Source organism: Carcharhinus amblyrhynchos, chromosome 13, assembly GCF_965287045.1.
Source record: "Carcharhinus amblyrhynchos chromosome 13, sCarAmb.v2.hapA, whole genome shotgun sequence".
Lineage (NCBI taxonomy): Eukaryota > Metazoa > Chordata > Chondrichthyes > Carcharhiniformes > Carcharhinidae > Carcharhinus > Carcharhinus amblyrhynchos.
In genome coordinates, this window is record NC_137336.1 from 9,044,065 (window position 1) to 9,065,883 (window position 21,819).

General features: G+C 48.7%; 1 protein-coding gene across 1 annotated transcript in view; it reads left to right on the forward strand.

Moving 5' to 3' along the window:
* The window catches only part of ndst1b (N-deacetylase/N-sulfotransferase (heparan glucosaminyl) 1b), a 201,561-nt gene that overhangs the window by 160,061 nt on the left and 19,681 nt on the right, over nt 1-21,819 (forward strand). The window contains exons 7-10 of the mRNA XM_080201264.1: nt 10,194-10,379; nt 11,862-11,990; nt 16,459-16,641; nt 19,392-19,488. Coding sequence (XP_080057390.1) covers nt 10,194-10,379; nt 11,862-11,990; nt 16,459-16,641; nt 19,392-19,488 — 595 coding nt within the window. The remainder of the gene's footprint in view (nt 1-10,193; nt 10,380-11,861; nt 11,991-16,458; nt 16,642-19,391; nt 19,489-21,819) is intronic.

Below are 21,819 nucleotides of genomic sequence, written 5' to 3' on the forward strand. Positions count from 1 at the left end.
ACCCCCCTCATCTGTCCCTTCCCAGGAACCCGGGTTCAGTTCCCAGCTTGGGTCACTATCTGTGCAGAGTTTGCACGTTCTCCCCATGTCTGTGTGGGTTTTCTCTGGGTGCTCCAGTTTCCCCCACACTCTGAAAGATATGCAGATTAGGTTAATTGTCCATGCTAAATTGCATCTTAATGTCCCAGGATGTGGAGGTTAAGGGATTAGAGGAGTAAATATGTGGGGTTATGAAGTTTAGGATTTGGTTGGGATGTTCTGTTGGAGAGTCAGTCCAGACTCGATGGGCTGAATGGCTGTTTCTGTGCTGCAGTGATTCTGTGAAACACCATCCCAGCTCAGCATTGCGCCAGTCCTCCAACTCACTCTTTATTATTCTCTTCTCCTCTATTGTAAGAACAGAAATAAGAACAGGAGTTGACTGTTTATTTCCCTCAAGGCTTCTGCCATTCAGCACAACCGTATCTGATCTTCTGCCTCATTCCTACTTCCCCCTCCATCCAGCCCTGGGGAAACGAATCTCTCAGAGTTCACCCTGTCAAGCTCCTTCAGAATCTTGTGTTGTCTCAATGTGATTATCTCTCACTCTTCTAAACACGAGAGAATACAGGCCCAATGACCTCAGCTTCTCGTCACAGGACAGCTCGCCCAGGAACCAATCTAGTGAACATTCCATGTATCACCTTCAATGCAAGAATAACTTTTCTTAAATGTGGAGACCAAAGTTACACACTGTATTCCAGATGTAGCCTCATCAAAGCCCAGTTGTAGCAAAACTTCTTATACTCCAGTCCCTTGTAATAAAGGCCAACATGCCATCTGCCTTCCTAATTGTTTGCCTGCTTGCATGCAAACTTTCTCCCTTCCTTGTATGAGTCAACACAGGTCTCCCTGAGCATCAACAATTGTAAGTTTAACATTTATAATATTCAGCTTTTCTATTCCTAATACCAAAGTGAATAGTCTCACACTGCCATACAGATCTCCAGACTCATATCCGACAACACGTATCCTTATCTAAAGAACGATTGGAGGCAGTCCAGAGAAGGTTCACTAGGTTGATCCCGAGTAGGGAGGGATTTTCTTATGAGGAGAGGTTGAGTAGGTTGGGCCTGCACTCACTGGAGTTTAGAAGAATGAAGAGAGACCTTATTGAGACACATAGGATTCTCAGGGTAGATGCTGGGAAGTTGCTCCCCTTCTGGGAAAGTCTCGGACCAGAGGGCAGAATTTCAGAGTAAGGGGGGTCACCCATCGAAGACAGAGATCAGGAGGAATTTCTTCTCTCGGAGGGGAGTGTATCTGTGGAATTCTTTACCACAGAGAGCTATAGAGGCTGGGTCATTAAGTGTGTTCAAGACTGAGATAGATTTTTAGTCAGTAAGGGAAGCGAGGGTTATGGAGATAAGGAGCTGAGTGGAGTTGAGGATTGTATCAGACCAGCCATGGTCTCGTGGAATGGCGGAGCAGAATCGATGGGCTGAATGGCCTACTTCTGTTCCCATGTTTGGGGGCATTTAAGAGGTCTGTGGATAGGTTTATGGATGGAAAGGGATTGGCTCAGGTTAGAGGGTCATTGCTTTTTTCTTAATTGGTCGGCGCAACATCGTGGGCCGAAGGGCCTGTTCTGCGCTGTAATGTTCTATGTTCTATGTCTTATGTTTTGTGGACTTATTTCTCGGTCTGAGCTGGACAGCAAGGGCCAGGTGTTGTTAGTGGGGGTGGGGGGTGGTGGGGGGGGGATTGAGTGATAGGATGCAGAGATGTCGATACGACCATGGAGTCACAACATACCACAATCATAGTCTGGCAAAGATGCCATTTGTGAGTTGCATCAGGATCTCTGTGGTGCTGTCAGCCATTATTTAACACCACACAGAGAAGGGAGTGAAAGGATTTAAGAAATAGGCTCTCACTGTTGCCTGCTTCCCGTGAAACCTCGGTTGATTAAAGCTGCCTGCGACTGGTTGCACCAATCCTGTGAATTATTGGTGGCACCCTGACTGTGCCATTAATTCAGCGAGCGTGCTCTCAGTGACTCTGTTCTTTTGTTTTGTTTATACGGATAGCTGGCTATCTGTGTGCAGCAGCAGCACTTACACAGATAGCTACTGAACGTTTACTGCAGTATTCCTCAGGACTGTGGGGATTGATATTATAATGCTTGGATTACACGGGTGCTGCACAGGCTGTTCTGTAAGCCTGTCCAGCACCCAGGGAGCGACACAATAGCACAATGGTTAGCACTGCCGCTTCATAGCACCAGGAACCCGGGTTCGATTCCTGGCTTAGATCACCGTCTGTGTGGAGTTTGCACATTCTCCCCGTGCCTGCGTGTGTTTCCAGTGAACACTGAGAGATAGAACACAGAACATAGAACCCCACAGCGCAGAAAGAGGCCCCTCGGCCCATCGAGTCTGCACCGACCACAATCCCACCCAGGCCCTATCCCCATATCCCTACTCATTTACCCTCTAATCCCTCTAACCTACACGTCCCAGGACACTAAGGGGCAATTTTAGCACGGCCAATGAACCTAACCCGCGCATCTTTGGACTGTGGGAGGAAACCGGAGCACCCGGAGGAAACCCACGCAGACACGAGGAGAATGTGCAAACTCCACACAGACAGTGACCCGAGCCGGGAATCGAACCCAGGTCCCTGGAGCTGTGAAGCAGCAGTGCTAATCACTGTGCTACCGTGCTGCCCCAGATTTGTTTCCCCAGGGCTGGATGGAGGGGTGCTCCAGTTTCCTCCTACGTTCTGAAAGACATTTTGGTTAAGTGCATTGGCCGTGCTAAATTCTCCCTCAGCGTACCCGAACAGGCACCGGAGTGTGGCGACTAGGGGATTTTCACAGTAACTTCATTTCAGTGTTAATGTAAGCCTATTTGTGACTAATAAACAAATTCTAAAGCAACTCAGGCCCTTGAATTTTAACATCAGTGTCAGGCCAGACTGTATTTGGAAGCTTTGGGAAGGTTTGCCTTTCCCTCCAGCCCCACCCCAGACACACTCATTTCTCTCATTGCCACAAAGACTTTTCTAAAGATCTGGGAGCTCATGAACAAGCCTGGTTGGATTGAGTTATCTGCGGGGACCTGCCATCACACCAGAAGTGAGAAAGTAGCAGGTTATCAAACCTGCAGCTCCTGCAAAAATGGTGCCAAATTGCCTCTGCTGCCGTGCTAAGATTTAAATCAAATCTATTCATAGTGAAAATCCGAGGCAGCCTGAGGCGGAACCATCTCTCCAGATGTCCCTGTGTTTCTTGTTAAAGGGGAGGGAATCTCTGAGTTAAAGACACACAGAGGGCTAGGAATCGGGCCTCGCCGGGTCGGTTTTACTGATGGAAAATGGGCAAGACGGCGTTTTTCGGTCCCGTCCAGCCCCGAAACTGGAATTTCCTTCCCGGAGATCGACAGACCTCCTCAATAGTCTGTCAAATTGTTCTTTGTATCCGTGACGGTTCCCACAGCAGGCCAGAGCGGAGAATTTACCCCACGTCTGCAGACCAATGTCTACCAACACAAAGACCCTTGATAGCGAGGTTAGTTTCTAGTCCCTTCTGTCACAGGTGGGACAGAAAATTTGTTGCATCGTTTAACGTCTCATTGACCTCAGGCAGGAAGTTCGGATCCCGGGGCAGCTCTCTCACCAACTTTTACAGATGCACCATAGAAAGCATTCTTTCTGGTTGTATCACAGCTTGGTCTGGGCTCCTGCTCCACCCAAGACCGCTCAAACCAACTCCCATCCATTGACTCTGTCTACACTTCCCGCTGGGGTTACAGGGGAATAGAGCCTGAATGGGATTGTGGTCGGTGCAGACTTGATGGGCCAAATGGTCTCCTTCTGCACTGTAGAGGTTCGGTGATTCTATGAAAAGCAATCCATGTAATCCGGGTCCCCACTCACCCCGGACATTCTCTCTTCTGCCTTCTTCCATTGGGAAAAAGATACAGAAATCTGAGGTCATGGACCAACCGACTCAAGAACAGCTTCTTCCCTGCTGCTTTTGAATGGGCTCACCTCGCATTAAATTGATCTCTCTCTACACCCTAGCTATGCCTATAACACTACATTCTGCACTCTCTCGTTTCCTTCTCTATGAATGGTATGCTTTGTCTGTATAGCGCGCAAGAAACAATACTTTTCACTGTATCCCAATACATGTGACAATAATAAATCAAATGAAAAGATACGACTGGAACATTCCCCCCAATATTTTTGACTGCAGGTTGGATCGGGCTAGTATTTCAGGTTGACCCTGGGTCCTCTTCATGATGGGCCAAATGGTTTAGAATCACAGTGATTGGATGAGCAGGGCAGATCTGCCCCAGTCAGGCGTAGCTGGAATATTTCCCCACTCTACCTACTGTGGGCAGAGAGGGATGGGTAATAGAGACCGGGCCCAGGCATTGTGCCAATGAATGAATCAATCACAATTCTGCTTTATCCAGAAACTCACACTTCCATTGCCAACTTTGCTTGGGTATTCCGAGATCTTTCATCACATGATCTCATGCCGCAAACCATTCCCTCCCCTGCACATTCTCCTGATTGGTCCAACTTCTACTGTTGTCCCATGGGGAATTGGAAAGAGAACAGAATTTTTTTACCCAATAGTTTATAACTAAACGTATATTCTTTCATGAGATATCAGTGTCCTTGGCAAGATCAACATCTGTTGTCCATCCCCAATTGCCTCTGAACTGAGTGTCTCACTTGGCCACTTCCAGAGGACAGTTCAGAGTCAACCACATTGCTATGGTTTTGGAGTCACATGTAGGCCAGACTGGGTAAGGAAGGCAGATTTCCTTCCCTAAAGGACATTAATGATAGGTTTTCATGATAATTGAAAATGGTTTTATAGTCACCATCACTGACACTAGTTTTCGATTCCAGATTTTATTCATTGAATTTAAACTCCACCAGCTGCCATGGGATTTGAACCCATGTCCCCAAAGCCTGGACCTCCGGATTACATAACTTGAGATATAAGAGCAGAACTAGGCCATTCAGCCCATTGAGTCTGCTCTCCCATTTGATCATGGCTAATGTGTTTCTCAACTCCATTTGCCCACCTTTTCCCCGCAACCTTTGATCCCCTTACCAAACAAGAACCTATCTATCTCTGTCTTAAATACACTCAATGAGTTGGCCTCCACAGCCTTCTGTGGCAAAGAGTTCCATAGATTCGCCACCCTCTGGCTGAAGTAATTCCTCCTCATCTCGGTTCTAAAGGGTCGTCCCCTTACTCTGAGGCTGTGCCCTTGGATCCTAGTCTCTCACACTAATGGCAACATCTTCCCCACATCCACTCTATCCAGGCCTTTCAATGTTCTGTAATTTTCAATAAGATGCCCCCTCATCCTTCTAAGCTGCATCAAGTATTACTCCAGTAATAATACAACCACATCCCCCAGTTAGATTAATCTTAACCCTTGGAGAAGAGCACCTCCTGTGTCCCCAGTAGTTTTATACCTAATAAATTAAGGTGTTGAAAGAAAATGAGGGAAAAAAGAAACAGTCTCTTCACAGAAGCCCAGAATACAACAGTGCAGAAGAGGCCCTTCGGCCCATCGAGTCCGCACTGACGTATGAAGGACTCTGATCTGCCCACCTAACCCCACTTGCCAGCACTTGGCCCATAGCCTTGAATGTTATGATGTGCCCAGTACTCATCCAGGTACGTTTCAATGGACATGAGGTATCCCACCTCCATCACCCTCCCAGGCAGCGCATTCCTGACCCTCTGGATTAAAAGGATTTTCCTCAAATCCCCCCTAAACCTTCCGCCCCTCACTTTTAACTTGTGTCCCATCAACTAAGGGGAACAGTTGCTCCCTATTCACCCTGTCCACGTCCCTCATAATTTTGAACAGCTCACTCGGGTCGCCCCTCAGTCTCCTCTGCCCCGGAGGAAAAAAAACCCAAGCCTATTCAACCTCTCTTCATAACTCAAATGTTCCATCCCAGGCAGCATCCTGGTAAATCTCCTCTTCCAGTGCATTCATATCCATCCTGTAATGTGGCGACCAGAACTGCACACAGTACTCCAGCTGTGACCTATACCACTCCATCAAGGCCTCTCTGTTTCTGTAATCTATACTCTTGGTGTATGTCCTTTTTTTCCTCTCTGGGCGTTGCTGGGTACTGGCCACTCTGGGTGTGTCCGGCAGGATTGACCAGTTGGACCCACAGGCAGGTCCGACCCATCGCAGGTCAGTGGGCAGCGATGAGGAGCAGGAGCAATGGCCCAGTGACTTTGAGGATTCATTAGAGTACGTTGACTAGTGCCGCGCCCAAGCAAGTTAACTCAGCGCAGGCTTTGCAAGCTGCACCACATGGAATGCGTTTCTGTGAGATTAAACCAGCGTGTGCTGTGAATGTCATTAACAGTTACTCAGTGGCAATGCATCGTGAAATCACACTGAAATCACAGGGGAACACTCAGCCTTGCTGGCTGTTGTATGTTCAGGGGCTGTGTTTCTCTCGTGATTTCCTGCTGTTATTCCTGCTGTGGATGTCCTGTGGCCTTTTCCGCTTTTAGTGATGGAGTAAGGGTTTCTGTTGGGGTTCAGCTTTCCCTCGTCACTTTGATATTTGACCCCAGTGCAAATCTCCCTAACACCAAACATGGGTAAATTTTTAGTTTATTCCTTAAGTGCCGCAAGTAGGCTTACATTAACACTGCAATGAAGTTGGAAACATAGGCGATAGGAACAATAGGAGGAGGTCACTTGGCCCTTCGAGCCCGCTCTGTCATTCATCACGATCATGGCTGATCAAGCTTAATCCTGCTTTCTGCCCTTTGATCCCATTCACTCCAAGTGTTCAAGTTACTGTGAAAATCCCCTAGCCGCCACACTCCGGTGCCTGTTCAGGTACACTGAGGGAGAATTTAGCATGGTCAATACACCCAACCAGGACGTCTTTCAGACTGTGAGAGGAAACTGGAGGAAACCCACGCAGGCATGGGGAGAACGTGCAGACTGTGCACAGACAGTGATTCAAGCTGGGAATTGAACCTGGGTCCCTGGCGCTGTAAGGCCACAGTGCTAACCACTGTGCCACCATGCCCTCTGCGGGCATACACTGGAGACATGAGTATATTTTAATCTCGCCTGTCCTTGTCCCCCATGTCACCTAGGAATGGTAGGTTTTGTCTGTATATCTACAAGAAACAATACTTTTCACTGTATCCCAATACACATGACAATAATAAATCAAATCAAATTTTTAAAAGTTCATTTATGGGATGTAAGTGTTGCTGGCTAGGCCAGCGTTCATTGCCCATCCCTAATTGCCCTTGAGAAGGCAATGGTGAGCTGTCTTTTTGAACCGCTGCAGTCCATGTGGTGTAGGTACAACCACAGTGCTGTTAGGGAGAGCATTCCAGGATTTTGACCCAGTGACAGTGGAGAAAAAGCGATATATTTCCAAGTCGGGATGTTGAGTGACTTGGAAGGGAGCCTTCAAGTGGTGGTGTTCCCAGGTATCTGCTGCCCTTGTCCTTCTGGATGGTTGAGGTCGTGGGTTTGGAAGGTTCTGCCTGAGTGAACCTTGGTGAGTTGCTGCGGTGCATCTTGTAGATGGTACACATGGCTGTCACTGTGTGTCAGTGATGGAGTCAATGTTCCACAAGGCAAGTTGTTTGATCAACTTGTGTGATGATCTTTGTGCTTTGAGAAATGTTGATCTTTTCTTTTTGCGATTTGTCCTTTGTAGTCCAACAGCATGGCATGGGGCAGCACGGTGGCACAGTGGTTAGCATTTCTGCCACACAGCACCAGGGAACCAGGTTCAGTTCCTGCCTCGGGTGACTGTGTGGAGTTTGCACATTCTCCCCATGTCTGAATGGGTTTCCTCCCACACTCCAAAGATGTACTGGTTAGGTTGATTAGCCATGCTAAATTGCCCCTTAATGTCAAGGGGATCAGGAGGGTAAATATGTGGGGTTCTGAGGATAGGACAGTACCTGGGTGCAGGTGTGATGGGCCAAATGGCCTCCATCTGCACTGTAGCTTCTATGATTCTAAGATCATTCTCAAAATAGGTTGATTGTTCATTGAACTTCAGAGAAGTTAAACCTTGGTTGAGGTTGCTATGGAGACAAAAACTATTTGCAGTAGTGTCAGGTTCCAGCCTGTTTAGTGCCACCTGGTTTGAGCAGATGCAGTTAAGAAGAAGAACACAGGATTAGTGTGAGGTGAAGAATGCAAAGCTCTCTATGAATAGATCAGTGTTCCGGTTGACAGGATGAAGACAATACCACCCCACATGACCTTAGCAACTCCACCAACGGGGACCGAATCCTGAAAGTTGGTTTTGAACAGATCCGAGACCCAGAGTGGAATTTTCTGGCTGTTCACACCCTTTGGCACTCAGCCAAATCCGGATTCACTGCCGCGGGACTGGAGAACCTCGCTGGCTGGAAAATTTCAGCCCCAGACTGTGAACAGGGTGTGCTGATTGGCCAGTTGAAAAGGAAGTCTTGATTGCTACAACATCAAGATTGTCCAGACCTGAATGAGAGAGCGGATTCATAGACACGCTCCTGGTCAATGTTAACCAATCGTGAACAGTTGCTTTTCAGACTGGAGGGAAGTGGGAGGGGCTTCTCAAGGGCCAACATGAGGTTCACTGGTCTGAATCTTCTGGAACAAGTCAACCAAATGGCTTCTGACTCCGAGACAAGGGGCTAGATTTTCGCTCCTGTGGAGATGGATAACTCAGAAGAAAGGAAATGCTGGACAACATTTTACTTCTTAAAATAGTCCGTCCTCAAATGTTATCCACACATCCCTGTTCTTCTTCTTTGAATTCTATTTTTCCCTCTATTTCTCCTTCCGTGGTTACAGGGAAGAAGTTGTTGTTTCCAGTGTCTGTAGCTTTCTCCCAATAATTGTGCTTGGCAGCCATTGTGATTCCTGAACTTCTCTTTTTGTCCATTCAGCCGAACCTGAGCAATCCTCCACCATTACCCGCATTTCAATACCTTCTCTCCTCATCTCATCCACTTCCTGCAGAGTCAACCCTCACACCCAGAGCGTGCGACCACTCCACACTGGGCTAAATGTTTCTAAGTCAATAAAACTTGATAGAATAGAGCACAGGTCATACCTCACTCGCAGAACATTCAGAGCAATTTGCTAAAGCACCGTCTGCATTGAAGGCGATGATGGTGTAGTGGTAAAGTACTGGACTATCAATCCAAGAGGCCCCAGGGACATGGGTTCAAATCTCACCATGGCAGCTGGTGGAATTTAAATTCATTCAATAAAATCTGGAATCATAAAGCAAGTCCCAGTCATGGCGACAATAAAACTATCATCGATTCTCGTGGAAACCAATCTGGTTCACTAATGCCCTTTAGGGAATCTGCCATCCTTACCCGGTCTGGCCTACATGTGACTCCAGACCTACAGCAATGTGGTTGACTCTTAGCTGCCCTCTGAAATAGCCAAGCAAGACTTTCAGTTCAAGGGTAATTAGGGATGGGCAACAAATCATGAATGTAGCCCAATCTGTCACGCAAACCAACCTCCCAGCCATTGACTCTGTCTACACTTTCCACTGCCTCGGCAAAGCAGTCGGCATAATTAAGGACTCCATGCGCCCCGGACATTCTCTCTTCCACCTTCTTCCATCGGGAAAAAGATACAAAAGTCTGAGGTCACATAGCAACGACTCAAGAACAATTTCGTCCCTGCTGCCGTCAGACTTGATTAGACCTACCTCGCATTAAGTTGATCTTTCTCCACACTTTAGCTATGACTGTAACACTACATTCTGCACTCTCTCCTTTCCTTCTCTAGAACGATATGCTTTGTCTGTACAGCACACAAGAAACCGATACGGTTTGTTAATACATGTGACAATAATAAATTAACTGAAACCCACCCTCATCTCCAGAAAGAATATTCTTTAAAAATTTCTATCAGTGGCTGGGGTATTTGTGAAGCAGTGTGAACAGGGAGGGCGGTTATAGGATGTTAATTTAAGGGATATGAGAACATGGGGACAACAAAGCAGCTGGTGAAGAGTATACTGTTATCAGAATCCTGGGCGTATCTGGGGGAGTGCGGGGACTCTCGAGAAAAAACGGAGGAAGATTAATTTATAGCCTTTGTATGATTTGTCTGTCCAATTGCAACCCAAAGATTATGTTTCTCTCTCTCACGCAGGAGCATGGTATCCCTACCGACATGGGCTATGCGGTGGCTCCTCACCATTCCGGCGTTTATCCCGTTCACATCCAGCTGTACGAAGCTTGGAAGCAGGTGTGGGGGATGAAAGTCACAAGTACAGAGGAGTATCCGCACTTGAAGCCAGCACGGTTCCGCCGAGGGTTCAAACACAATGGCATCATGGTGAGAGAGCATCAGACTCAACGTTTTAACATCCCGTCCCACCTCTCTGCTACGAGCATCATCTGTGCTTGCATGCGAGACTGAGTGGGAGGGTGAGCTGTGAGGAGGATGCAGAGATCTTTCAGACAGATTAGAGTGAGTGGGCAAATGAATGGCGGACGCAGTATAACGTGACGTTATCCACTTTCGTAGCAAAACACTTGAAGGCAGGTTATTGTCAAAATGGCCGTAAGTTAGGAGAGAGAAATGTGCCAATAAGATCACACGATCCTCTTTAAATGCACAGGTCGGACTCTGAAGGTGTGACTTTGCCCTAAGCCTTGAGGCTGGGGAGCAGGTGAGGACTCGTTCCCCAGCTTAGGCCTGCCCTGTGTAGGAGCCAATGACTGAAGTCAGGATCACCAGAAGGAGAAAGCATGCTGGGGTATGGGCAAAACACCAGCGCCTCCTAGTGTGATGTCCAAAGGGATATTTTGTGTGAGCTTCGAGAGTGGGCTGTTTAACCGCATGGCCTGTGAACTTCCGAAAATTGGGGCCTTCAGCCTGGGATCTTCCTGTGTAGCTCAGAACACTAATTTAGCTTTACAGAAACTTAGTTAGGCTGCACTTGGAATATAGTGTTCAACTCTGGTCGCCACATTACCAAAAGGATGTAGCGGCTTTGGAGAAGGTACAGAAAAGATTTACCAGGATGTTGCCTGGTGTGGAGGGCATTAACTATGAGGAGAGATTGGAGAAACTTGGTTTGTTCTCACTGGAATGACAGAGGTTGAGGGGGGCGACCTGATAGAAGTCTACAAGATTATGAGGGGCATGGGCAGGGTGGATAGTCAGAAGCTTTTTCCCCAGGGTGGAAGAGTCAATTACTAGGGGGCCACAGGTTTAAAGGAGATGTAGGAGGCAGATTTTTTACACAGGGTGGTGGGTGCCTGGAACTCGCTGCCGGGGAGGTAGTGGAAGTGGATACGGTAGTGACTTTTAAGGGACATCTGGACAAATACATGAATAGGATGGGAATAGAGGGATATGGTGCCCGGAAGGGTTTTAGTTCACACATGGTCCGTGCAGGCTTGGAGGGTCGAAGTGCCTGTTCCTGTGCTGTAATTTTCTTTGTTCTTCGATCTTCGCTATCTGAATGTACACTTACCCACTGAGCCATTGCTGAGATGAGCCCCTGATGTGAAACGTAATTGGGTCTGTCACGAACAGTTTCTTATAATGAGGTTGTCAGTTTTAGGCATCATTTACATCCCGTTATTGGAGCCTGGGTTTGAATTTATGTTTTTATTGTAACAAAAACCTCCTGTCCCGTGGCCGCCTGGTGCGACTAATAAACCGGACGATGTGACATTGTGGCTCAGTGCTCTGGAAGCTGATGGGTGCCCACTATACCAGTCCCCCTACAAATGCCGACAGTGCTGCCTGCTGGAGATGGGTAACTCCTGAGGCTGACCTCACTTTGTCTGCTTTCTCTCTCCAAAGGTTCTGCCTCGTCAGACATGTGGCCTTTTCACGCATACTATTTTCTACAATGAATACCCCGGAGGGCCCAAGGAGTTGGATAAGATTATTAATGGCGGAGAGCTCTTCCTCACAGTCCTCCTTAACCCTGTGAGTACTTGAGTTACCTTTTCCCGCTTAGTCAAGCCCAGTAATCGGGTAAGAAAGGGACTAACTATGGGAGATCGCTTTGACCCGGCTTCCAACATCAGCAAAACCTCCATGAAATAACATCAACGACTGATACCTAATAAAAAAACATCTGTATCAGTGAAAGTGACCCCGAAACTGTAGCATCGTTGGAAGAAAAACTCTTACTAATGCCCTTTATGGAAGGAAATCTGCCATCCTTACCCAGTCTGGCCTACATGTGACTCCAGATCCACAGCAATGTGGTTAACTTTTAACTGCCCCTCTGAAATGCCTGAGCTCGGCCGAACTTTCCCAATCCCAGCTGCCATGGGAGTTGTGCCGTGCGGGACACGGATGATGCAAAGGTTGGCTGACCTCGGGTGGGATTTTTCAGCATTGGGGCGAGCGTGGCTGGAAATTCTCTCCCTCGTTTCTGAGGGCAGCTCGGAATAGGCGGTAAATGCTGGCCAGCCAGCGAGGCCAATGCCCCACGAACGAGTAAAGATAACCCCTTTGCTATAATCGCAGCTGATCTTAAGGCTGGACAAGGCCGGTGCCACAGTGAAACCTGGGTTCATAGGTCCTAACTTTTAATGAAGGAACCAGGGAGAAAAGTTACCAAAACCTTCCCCCCCCCCCCCCCCCCACCTCCACCCCCCCCCCCCAAACCCCTGGCCTGCCCTGATCACTGCCCTCCCTCCTTCCTACACTGATCCCTATGCAGAGTGGCAGTGTGATCGCCCACTGATCACCCCCCAGCCCTGTCCCCACCCCCATGTGCTCCACCCCTTGGCACTCCCCCATGCCCAATGGGCAGTGCCCCCTGGGCACTGACACTTTGCCCCTGGGGCTGTGCCAGGTGGCACAGGCTGGCATTACCAAGGTAATTACCAGGGGACACCTCCTCCACTGACCGACCCTCTGGGGGCCCCGACTGCACCCCCGCACCCCCCCTCCCGCCCTTCACTCCAGCAGTGTCGGGCTACCAGTTCTCCGTTTGTGGTGAATTACTGTGAACCCCACTGGAGTGAAATACTCTGTCAGGGTGGGAGCTGCTAGCGAGTCCAGATACATCAGTCCCAAACCAGCTAATAGTTTAATTTTTTTTATATAGTTAGTGGTGGCACAGTGGTTAGCACTGCTGCCTCACAACGCCAGGGTCCCGGGTTCGATTCCCGGCTTGGGTCACTGGTCTTTGAACTTTCTCCCCGTGTCTGCGTGGGTTTCCTTCGGGTGGTCCGGTTTGAAAGACGTGCTGGTCAGGTGCGTCGGCCGCGCTAAGTTCTCGCCCGGTGCACCCGAACAGGTGGCGATTAGGGGATTTTCACAGTAACTTCATTGCAGCGTTAATGTAAGCCGACTAAATTCTACGCAAATGACTATTTAAATGGCCCTAGCACCTCCCTGCCGATTTCCTACGTGGATCTGGCACCGCGGGGAATCCGGCACTGGGTAATGCTCGCGGGGTGCAAACGTCCGCATGAACTTTGCAAATCGGCTGATGTGAGAATCTCCAGACCCGCTGCGCTAATGGCAGAATCGTGGCCAAGGAGTCACTGAAAGGGATTGATCACTGGTTAGTTTACTGGCTTACTGTGTGTCAAAGCGGTGTAAAGGAAGACTTCTGGGACTCTGCGTAGGTCGGAGGCAAACTGTGTTCTGTAAATAAACCAACAATCAACTCGTGTCCTGTTTTATATTTCACCTCTTGGCTCCAGCTGTAATGCAGAATCTCCGTGGTTTAAATGGAATAGCGTTTGTCTATATTTAAAATCGAAAGCAGTATTGCGGATTCACACCTGAGTCCTGTCCAGATGGATGGGCAGGTGCACAGGGAGATCTAACAGTGCGAGGAACTGGACAGATTCCCACTTTATTCTCGACACGGAAAGCGAGCCTTCGCGGGAGTCATCGTAACCTGACAGTAAATTCTGCCGGCTGGGGGGGGTTATATTGAGGTCCCCCGTGCGAAGCGCTGACAGACAGTGATTCACACTCCATCGCGAGCACACATGAGGGAGTCGGAGAGAGTTCTCATTGCGGTGGTCCGGAAACCCGCCGGGGTTGCAGCCACAGATGGAGCAAGTGTAAAGAGAAGGCTAATTGTGGAGATTGAGCAGGAGAATGGCGCCAGGTACAGCTTCGGAGCGGGGGGGAGACGCAGAGCGAGGCCTAATTGCATTTCTCCGAGAGGCAGCGAGGTTCACACTTCATTCCAGGGGCGACTGGACTGCATTTTTAATCATCTAAAATCAGTTGCAAAGTGCACTCCTCCATCCCTCCTGGAACGCAAGCCTGTCACCTGATGAGAGACTAAGTCGGTTAGGATGATATTCATTGGAGTTTAGAAGAGTGAAAGAGGATCGCGTAGAAACTTATAAAATTCTGACAGGGTGGCACAGTGCTGCCCCACAGCACCAGGGAAATGGGTTTAATTCTTGGCTTGGGCCACTGTCTGTGTGGAGTTTACACGTTCTCCCCGTGTCTGCCTCCCGCAGTCCAAAGATGTGCGGGTTAGGTGGATTGGCCGTGCTATATCAGTGTCAGAGGGACTAGCTAGTGTTAATATATGGGGTTATGGGGATAGGGCGTGGGTGGGATTATGGTCAGTGCAGACACAATGGGCCGAATGGCCTCCTCCTGCATCTGCCCACTCAGTCAGCCTGTCCAAATCACACTGGGTTAACCTTACCACGCTATGGGTTAATGGGATCTCTATGGCACAGTGGGTAGTGCCCCTTACCTCTGGTCCAGGATCTCTGGGTTTGATACAATGCCTGGATTTGTTGGCCACAGAAGCAGCCTTCGCTGGCCTGATAATCAGCTCAGGAACCTTTCCGCCACTTCCCCACGACTCCCCAACCGGCTACAAAAAAAAATAGGTGTGAAGATATGCAAAAGAAAGTGGGTTTATTAATCATAGAATCCCAACAGTACAAAAGGAGATCATTCAGCCCATCGAGTCTGTACCAACCACAATCCCATCCGGGCCCTCTTCCCATTACCCCACACATTTACCCTGCTAATCCCACTGACACCAGGGTCTGCTTATCACAGCCAGTCAACCTAATTTGCACATCTTTGAACATAGAACATTACAGCGCACTACAGGCCCTTCGGCCCTCGATGCTGCGCCGATCAGTGGAACCAATCAATGGCCCTCTAACCTAAACTATTCCAATGCTATCCATATGCCTATCCACTGACCATTTGAACGCCCTTAAAGTTGGCGAGTCCACTACTCCTGCAGGCAGGGCATTCCACGCCCTTACTACCCTCTGAGTAAAGAACCTACCTCTGACATCCGTCCTATAATTACCACCCCTTAATTTAAAGCTATGTCCCCTTGTGTTAGCCATCACCATCCGAGGTAAAAGGCTCTCACTGTCCACCCTATCCAATCCTTTGATCATCTTGTATGCCTCAATCAGGTCACCTCGTAACCTTCTTCTCTCCAATGAAAATAACCTCAAGTCCCTCAGCCTTTCCTCATAAGACCTTCCCACCGTACCAGGCAACATCCTGGTAAACCTCCTCTGCACCCTTTCCAATGCCTCCACATCTTTCTTGTAATGCAGCAACCAGAACTGTACACAATACTCCAAGTGCGGCCGCACCAGAGTTTTGTACAGTTGTAACGTGACCTCATGGCTCCGAAATTCAATCCCTCTACCAATAAAAGCTAACACACCGTACGCCTTCTTAACAACCTTATCAACCTGGGTGCCAACTTTCAGGGAGTTACACACATGTACCCCGAGATCTCTCTGCTCGTCAACACTACTAAGAGTCCTTCCATTAGCCCTATATTCTGTACTCCTGTTACTCTTACCAAAGTGAATCACCTCACACTTTTCCGTATTAAACTCCATTTGCCACCTCTCAGCCCAGCTCTGTAGGTCATCTATGTCCCTCTGCAAACTGTAACATCCATCCTCACTGTCTACAACTCCTCCGACTTTGGTGTCGTCAGAAAATTTACTAACCCATCCTTCTACACCCTCATCTAGGTCATTTATAAAAATGACAAACAGCAGTGGCCCCAAAACAGATCCCTGAGGTACACCACTTGTAACTGCACTCCAGGTTGAATATTTCCCATCAACCACCACCCTCTGTCTTCTATCAGCTAGCACTTGAAGTGTGGGAGGAAACTGGAGCACTTGGAGGAAACCTACGCAGACATGGGGAGAACATGCAAACTTCACACAGACAGTGACCCAAGGCCGGAATCGAACCTGGATCCCAGGCGCTGCGAGGCAACAGTGCTGACCACTGAGCCACCACAGTGTAGTTGTACCATGTAATGTGGTAACTCATTTTGAGACATGTTCATTGGACTGGGACACTTAGGGTCCAGTCCTGGTCAGGGATAGGATTGGAGATGGGGTGATGTATAAAAGTGTCTCTGCGTGCTACTGATTGTCTCCTTTAATCCACCTTTCAGATTAGCATCTTTATGACGCACCTTTCGAACTATGGGAATGACCGCCTGGGTCTATACACCTTTAAGAATCTGATCAGCTTTGTGCAGTGCTGGACAAACCTCAAACTGCAGACTCTCCCACCCGTCCAACTGGCTCAGAAATACTTCCAGCTTTTTCCTGAGGAGAAGGACCCCCTCTGGCAGGTAGGTAACCGCTCCTCTGAGACTGTGGGCAACACATCGGCATTGTGTGGGAGTAGGAAAAGATTTTAATTTTGGAGGCAAGCTGTAACCCGCTGGAGTGATGTGTTTCCATGTCACATTTTACTCTCCTGCTTTCTTTCTCTCCTCCACTGAAGCTGCTAGTTAGCTCCAATCCCACAGGCACTTCCTTCAAATCACTCTCCTTCCCTTTCTGTGAGGGTAGCACGGTGGCACAGTGGTTAGCACTGCTGCCTCACAGCGCCAGGGACCCCGGTTCAATTCTGGCCACGGGTCACTGTCTGTGTGGAATCTGCACATTCTCCTCGTGTCTGTGTGGGTATCCTCTAGATACTCCTGTTTCCTCCCACAGTCCAAGAAACCCTAAAGGTACAGGAGGAGGCCATTCTGCCCATCCACTCTAGGACGACAACAATCCCACCCTATCCCCCTAATCGTCATATTTACCCTGCTAATCCCCTTAAAACTAGGGTCAATTTAGCAATCTAACCCGCACATCTTTGGAGTGCGGAAGGAAACCGGAGCACCCGGAGGAAACCCACGCAGACATGGGGAGAAAGTGCAAACTGAACACAGATGTGTAGGTTGGACGGATTGGCCATGGTAAATTGCTCCTTAGTATCCAAAGCTGTGTAGGTTAGTGGGGTCACTGGGATGAGCTGGGCCTGGGTAAGATGCCCTATCGGTGAGTCGGTGCACACTCGATGGGCCGAATAGGCCCCTTCTGCTCTGTAGGGATTCTCTGATTCTCTCGGATTGCCAACCCTCCAGGATTGGAGTTTCCAGGAATCGAAGGTCAGTCCCCATGTCACTGCTGTGTGCGACCTCGGAGAAACATTATGGGAATATTTAAAATGTATCGTTCTTTTAATTTTCTTTGAGGATTTCTCTTTCCCAGATATAAAAATACTGAAAATGGGGAGATAGAACATAGAACACTACAGCACAAACAGGCCCTTCGGCCCACAAGTTGCGCCGATTAAATCCATACCTACCAGGCCATAGAACTATCTGTAACTCCCAATCCCATTAGATCCCATATACTCATCCAGAAGTCTTTTAAAAGACCCCAGTGAGTTCACCTCTACCACCACCAACGGCAGCCGATTCCACTCACTCACCACCCTCTGAGTGAAAAACTTACCCCTGACATCTCCTCTGTACTTGCTTCCCAGCACCTTAAACCTGTGTCCTCTCGTAGCGACCATTTCAGCCCCTGGGAAATAGCCTCCGAGAATCCACCCTATCTATTCCTCTCAATATTTTATAAACCTCTATCAGGTCACCTCTCAACCTTCGTCTCTCCAGGGAGAAGAGACCCAGCTCCTTCAACCTATCCTCATAAGGCATGCCTCCCAATCCAGGCAACATCCTTGTAAATCTCCTCTGCACCCTCTCAATAGCCTCCACATCCTGGGGGTGGGGAAAGGCTACTTTTCTGACAGTCAAGCTTCATCCAGTTGGGTAATAAGTCTGTTTGCTTTCTAATTGGTGTCGGAAGGCCAGTGTGTCACAGGGATGGATGTGTTGGCCAACTAATGGCTGGAGCGTGGGGGCAAGTCACGTGGTGAAACCTCCAGGAATATATTTAGTTTCAGTTGGCAACGCTGTCCTACCTCTGTGATCACCTCCAACTCTGGGAGGCCTGGTGAATTAACCCAGTTTCACATCCCGATTCCAGGTTCATCCTTGTTTGCAGTCGCTATATTGCTGAGTGACGCATTCCTGATCCCTGTGCACCCATTGGAGAATATCATTGACTGAACACTGCTTAAACTCACACATAACTTAGGTTTCCAAGCGTTGGAAACCTGAGAGGGCAGTTTATATTCTGCTAATTGCACTATGAGGGATTGGGAGGGGTGGGGGTTTGCAGTGGGGGGGTTGGGAGAATGGGAAGGTGGAGGATGTGGCGTGGGTGGGGTGGAGGGGGAGATGGGGAGTAAGGGGGAAGTGAGGGGGCTGGAGGGGGAGGGGGAGTAGTGGTGGAGGGAAGGGATAGGTGGGAGGGAGGGAGAGGTGGGGAGGTGGAGGGGGAGGTGGAAGGAGGGAGAATTATAGAAACCCTACAGTGCCGAAAGAGGCCATTCGGTCCATCAAGACTGCATCACCAACAACCCCACTCAGGTCCTATCCCTGTAATCCCACACATTTATCCTGCTAATCCCTCCAACCTACACAGCCTGGGACACTAAGGGGCAATTTAGCACGGCCAGTGCGCGTAACTTGTGAATTTTTGGAATGAGGGAGGAAACCGGAGCACTTGGAGGAAACCCACGCAGTCACGGGGAGAACGTGCAAACCCCACACAGACAGCGACCCAGGGTAATGGCGTGGTGGAGGGAGGGGAGGGGGAGGAGGAGGGAGGGTGTAGTAGTGGATGGGTGGAGGGAGGGGGAGGAGGGTGTAGTACTGGGGGGCGGGGGGTGGAAGGAGGAGGAGGAGGGGGACACTGCAAATCATTGTGCTCCTGCTGTCCTTTACTGGATTCTCCCCCCTCTCCAACCCCTAGCCTCTCGGTCCCTCCCTCTCTCTCTCTCTCTCTCTCTCTCTCCAGCTGCTGACCTCCTCCCAATCCCGTCGTTGATGCAACGCCGGGATTACTGTCTGTCTGCGTCCGATTCGGATTTCTCTGGAGAATCCCTGCAGACAGACATCAGGGGCTAGCGCACAGTGTGGTCACATTACGCATCAGAAAATTATGTGAGGATGTTCTGTCTGCTCCCTTTCAGGATCCTTGTGAAGATCGGAGACACAAAGACATCTGGTCAAAAGAGAAAACATGTGACCGACTTCCGAAACTGCTGATTATTGGACCTCAAAAGTCAGGTAACGGTTCTCCAGCCCAAGCTGCAAGTTATCGGAACGTTAACCGCTCTCGTCCTCTGTCGCAGGAAGGCCGGTGAGATCGAATGAGAAAGATCTCAGGGGACACAATGGGCCGTATCCAAAGTGATAATGGAGTCAGATTGCCATTCTGTTTGTAGTTATTTACCCAGGTACCCAGCTCTTTGTCTGACCCCACCCTGTGACTCAGACCGGGTCAGAGAGATGCACTACAGAGGCTTCCCATGGCCGTCTGTCCAGGGTTGCAAGGTCAGAGGTCAGGAAGTCATTTAGTGCCGTCAGGCCCTTCAGCCCATCAAGGATTGATCCAAAATGGCGCCGGGGTGTGGCGATTCTTGCAGGCTGTGCCCAACATACCTTCAAATTCTATCTTTTACTCTTATTCTATGCTCCTAAAAACTGTAACGCTACATTCTGCTCTCCCTCGTTTCCTTCTCTGTGAACGGTATGCCTTTGTCTCTATAGCGCGCAAAAAAACAATACTTTCCCCAGTATGCTAATATATATGACAATATTAAATCAAATCAAATCAACTTCACCAACAATAACTACCACTAAAGTCGCGCTAATCCTATTTTCCTACACTTGTCCCGTATCCTTGGAAGTTATGATATTTCAAAGTGCTCATTCAAATATTTTTTAAAGGTTGTAAGGTTTCCGGCCTCCACTACCTTCCCAGGCAGCGCCTTCCAGATTCTCACCATTCTCTTGGGTGAAGTTTATTTTCTCAAATCCCCTCTGAATCTCCTGCCCCTCACACTCTGCCCCCTCATTATTGACCTCCTCATCAAGGGGAACAGCCTCTCCCTACTCACCCTGTCCATACCCCTCATAATCTTATACACCTCAATCATGTCCCCTCTGAGCCTTCTCTGCTCTAAAGAAAACAATTCAAACCCTATCCAGTCTCTCCTTATCTCTCAAATGCTCCATCCTGGGGTTGTGCTCTCTGGTTCTAGTTTTTGCTGTAGTGGAAACATCCTCTCCATGTCCACTCTATCCAATCCTCACAGAGACCTGTAAGTTTCAATAAGATTCCCCCCCCTCATCCTTTTAAACTCCAACGAGTACAGACCCAGATCCCTCAACCATTCCTCATACGACAAGCTCTTCATTCCAGGGATCGTTCTTGTGAACCTCCTGTGGACCCTTTCCAAGGTCAGCACATCCTTCCTTAGATACGGGGCCCAAAACTGGTCACCATACTCCAGATGGAGTCTGACCAGAGCCTTATACAGTCTCAGAAGTACATCCCTGCTCTTGTATTCTAGCCCTCTCGACATGAATGCTGACATTGCGTTTGCCTTCCTAACTGCTGACTGAACCTGCAACTTAACCCTCAGAGAATCTTGAACAATAACTCCTAAATCCCTCTGTGTTTCTGATTTCCTAGGTATTTTCCCAATTAGAAAATAGTCTATGCCTCTATTCCTCCTTCCAAAGTGCATAACCTCACACTTTTCCGCATTGTATTCCGTTATCGGGGAATCTTATCCTCTTCTTTAGCTTGGAAAGGAAAGGCTGTTTTTTTTTAGTGTTGTCTGCCAATGATTGGGGTGTTTCCCTCTTACAGCTTGACTTGGCTAAAGTCCAGCAGCGCTGGAGCGAGCCTTCGGGACAGCCGCTAGCAGCTGGGTTTCCCCAGCAGGATCTGTGCATTTATTAACAAATGTCAAGACCGGGCATTCACCCTCTGGAAGTGCGCGCTCCTCCCTTTCTCAGCTGTTTGTGGAATGCTCGCCTCAACAGATGTGAAAAAGCACCAACTTTGAGGCTTCATGTTGCTGCAGCCATGTGTATATCGAAGCAGCTCAGTAAGCACTCCTGTGGGTGCTCATTAACATTCATCCCTTTATTGCAGTGTCCCACTTGAATCAATAACTCTGCTCAATCAGAATTTATATTAAAGGGCACATTTTGTGCTTGCTGTAATTCACAGCTGACAAAATTACACGTCCCCAGCTCTCTGATGTTCATTTCTCTTTTAATTTGAATGAATTGGGAAATTGCAAATTGGGGGGGTTCTCCATAACCCAGTAGACGCAACACACACCCAGTACATGCAACACACACCCAGTGCACGCAACACACACAGTACACACAACACACACCCAGTACACACAACACACAACCAGTACCCACAACATACACTCAGTGCATGCAACACACACCCAGTACACACAACATACAACCAGTACGCACAACATACACCCAGTGCAAGCAGCACACATCCAGTACATATTAAGAATGTCGTAAGTGGAAGTATCATCCAGTCATTGCCTGTAAACAGAGAAAAATATCCCCCCCAACTGC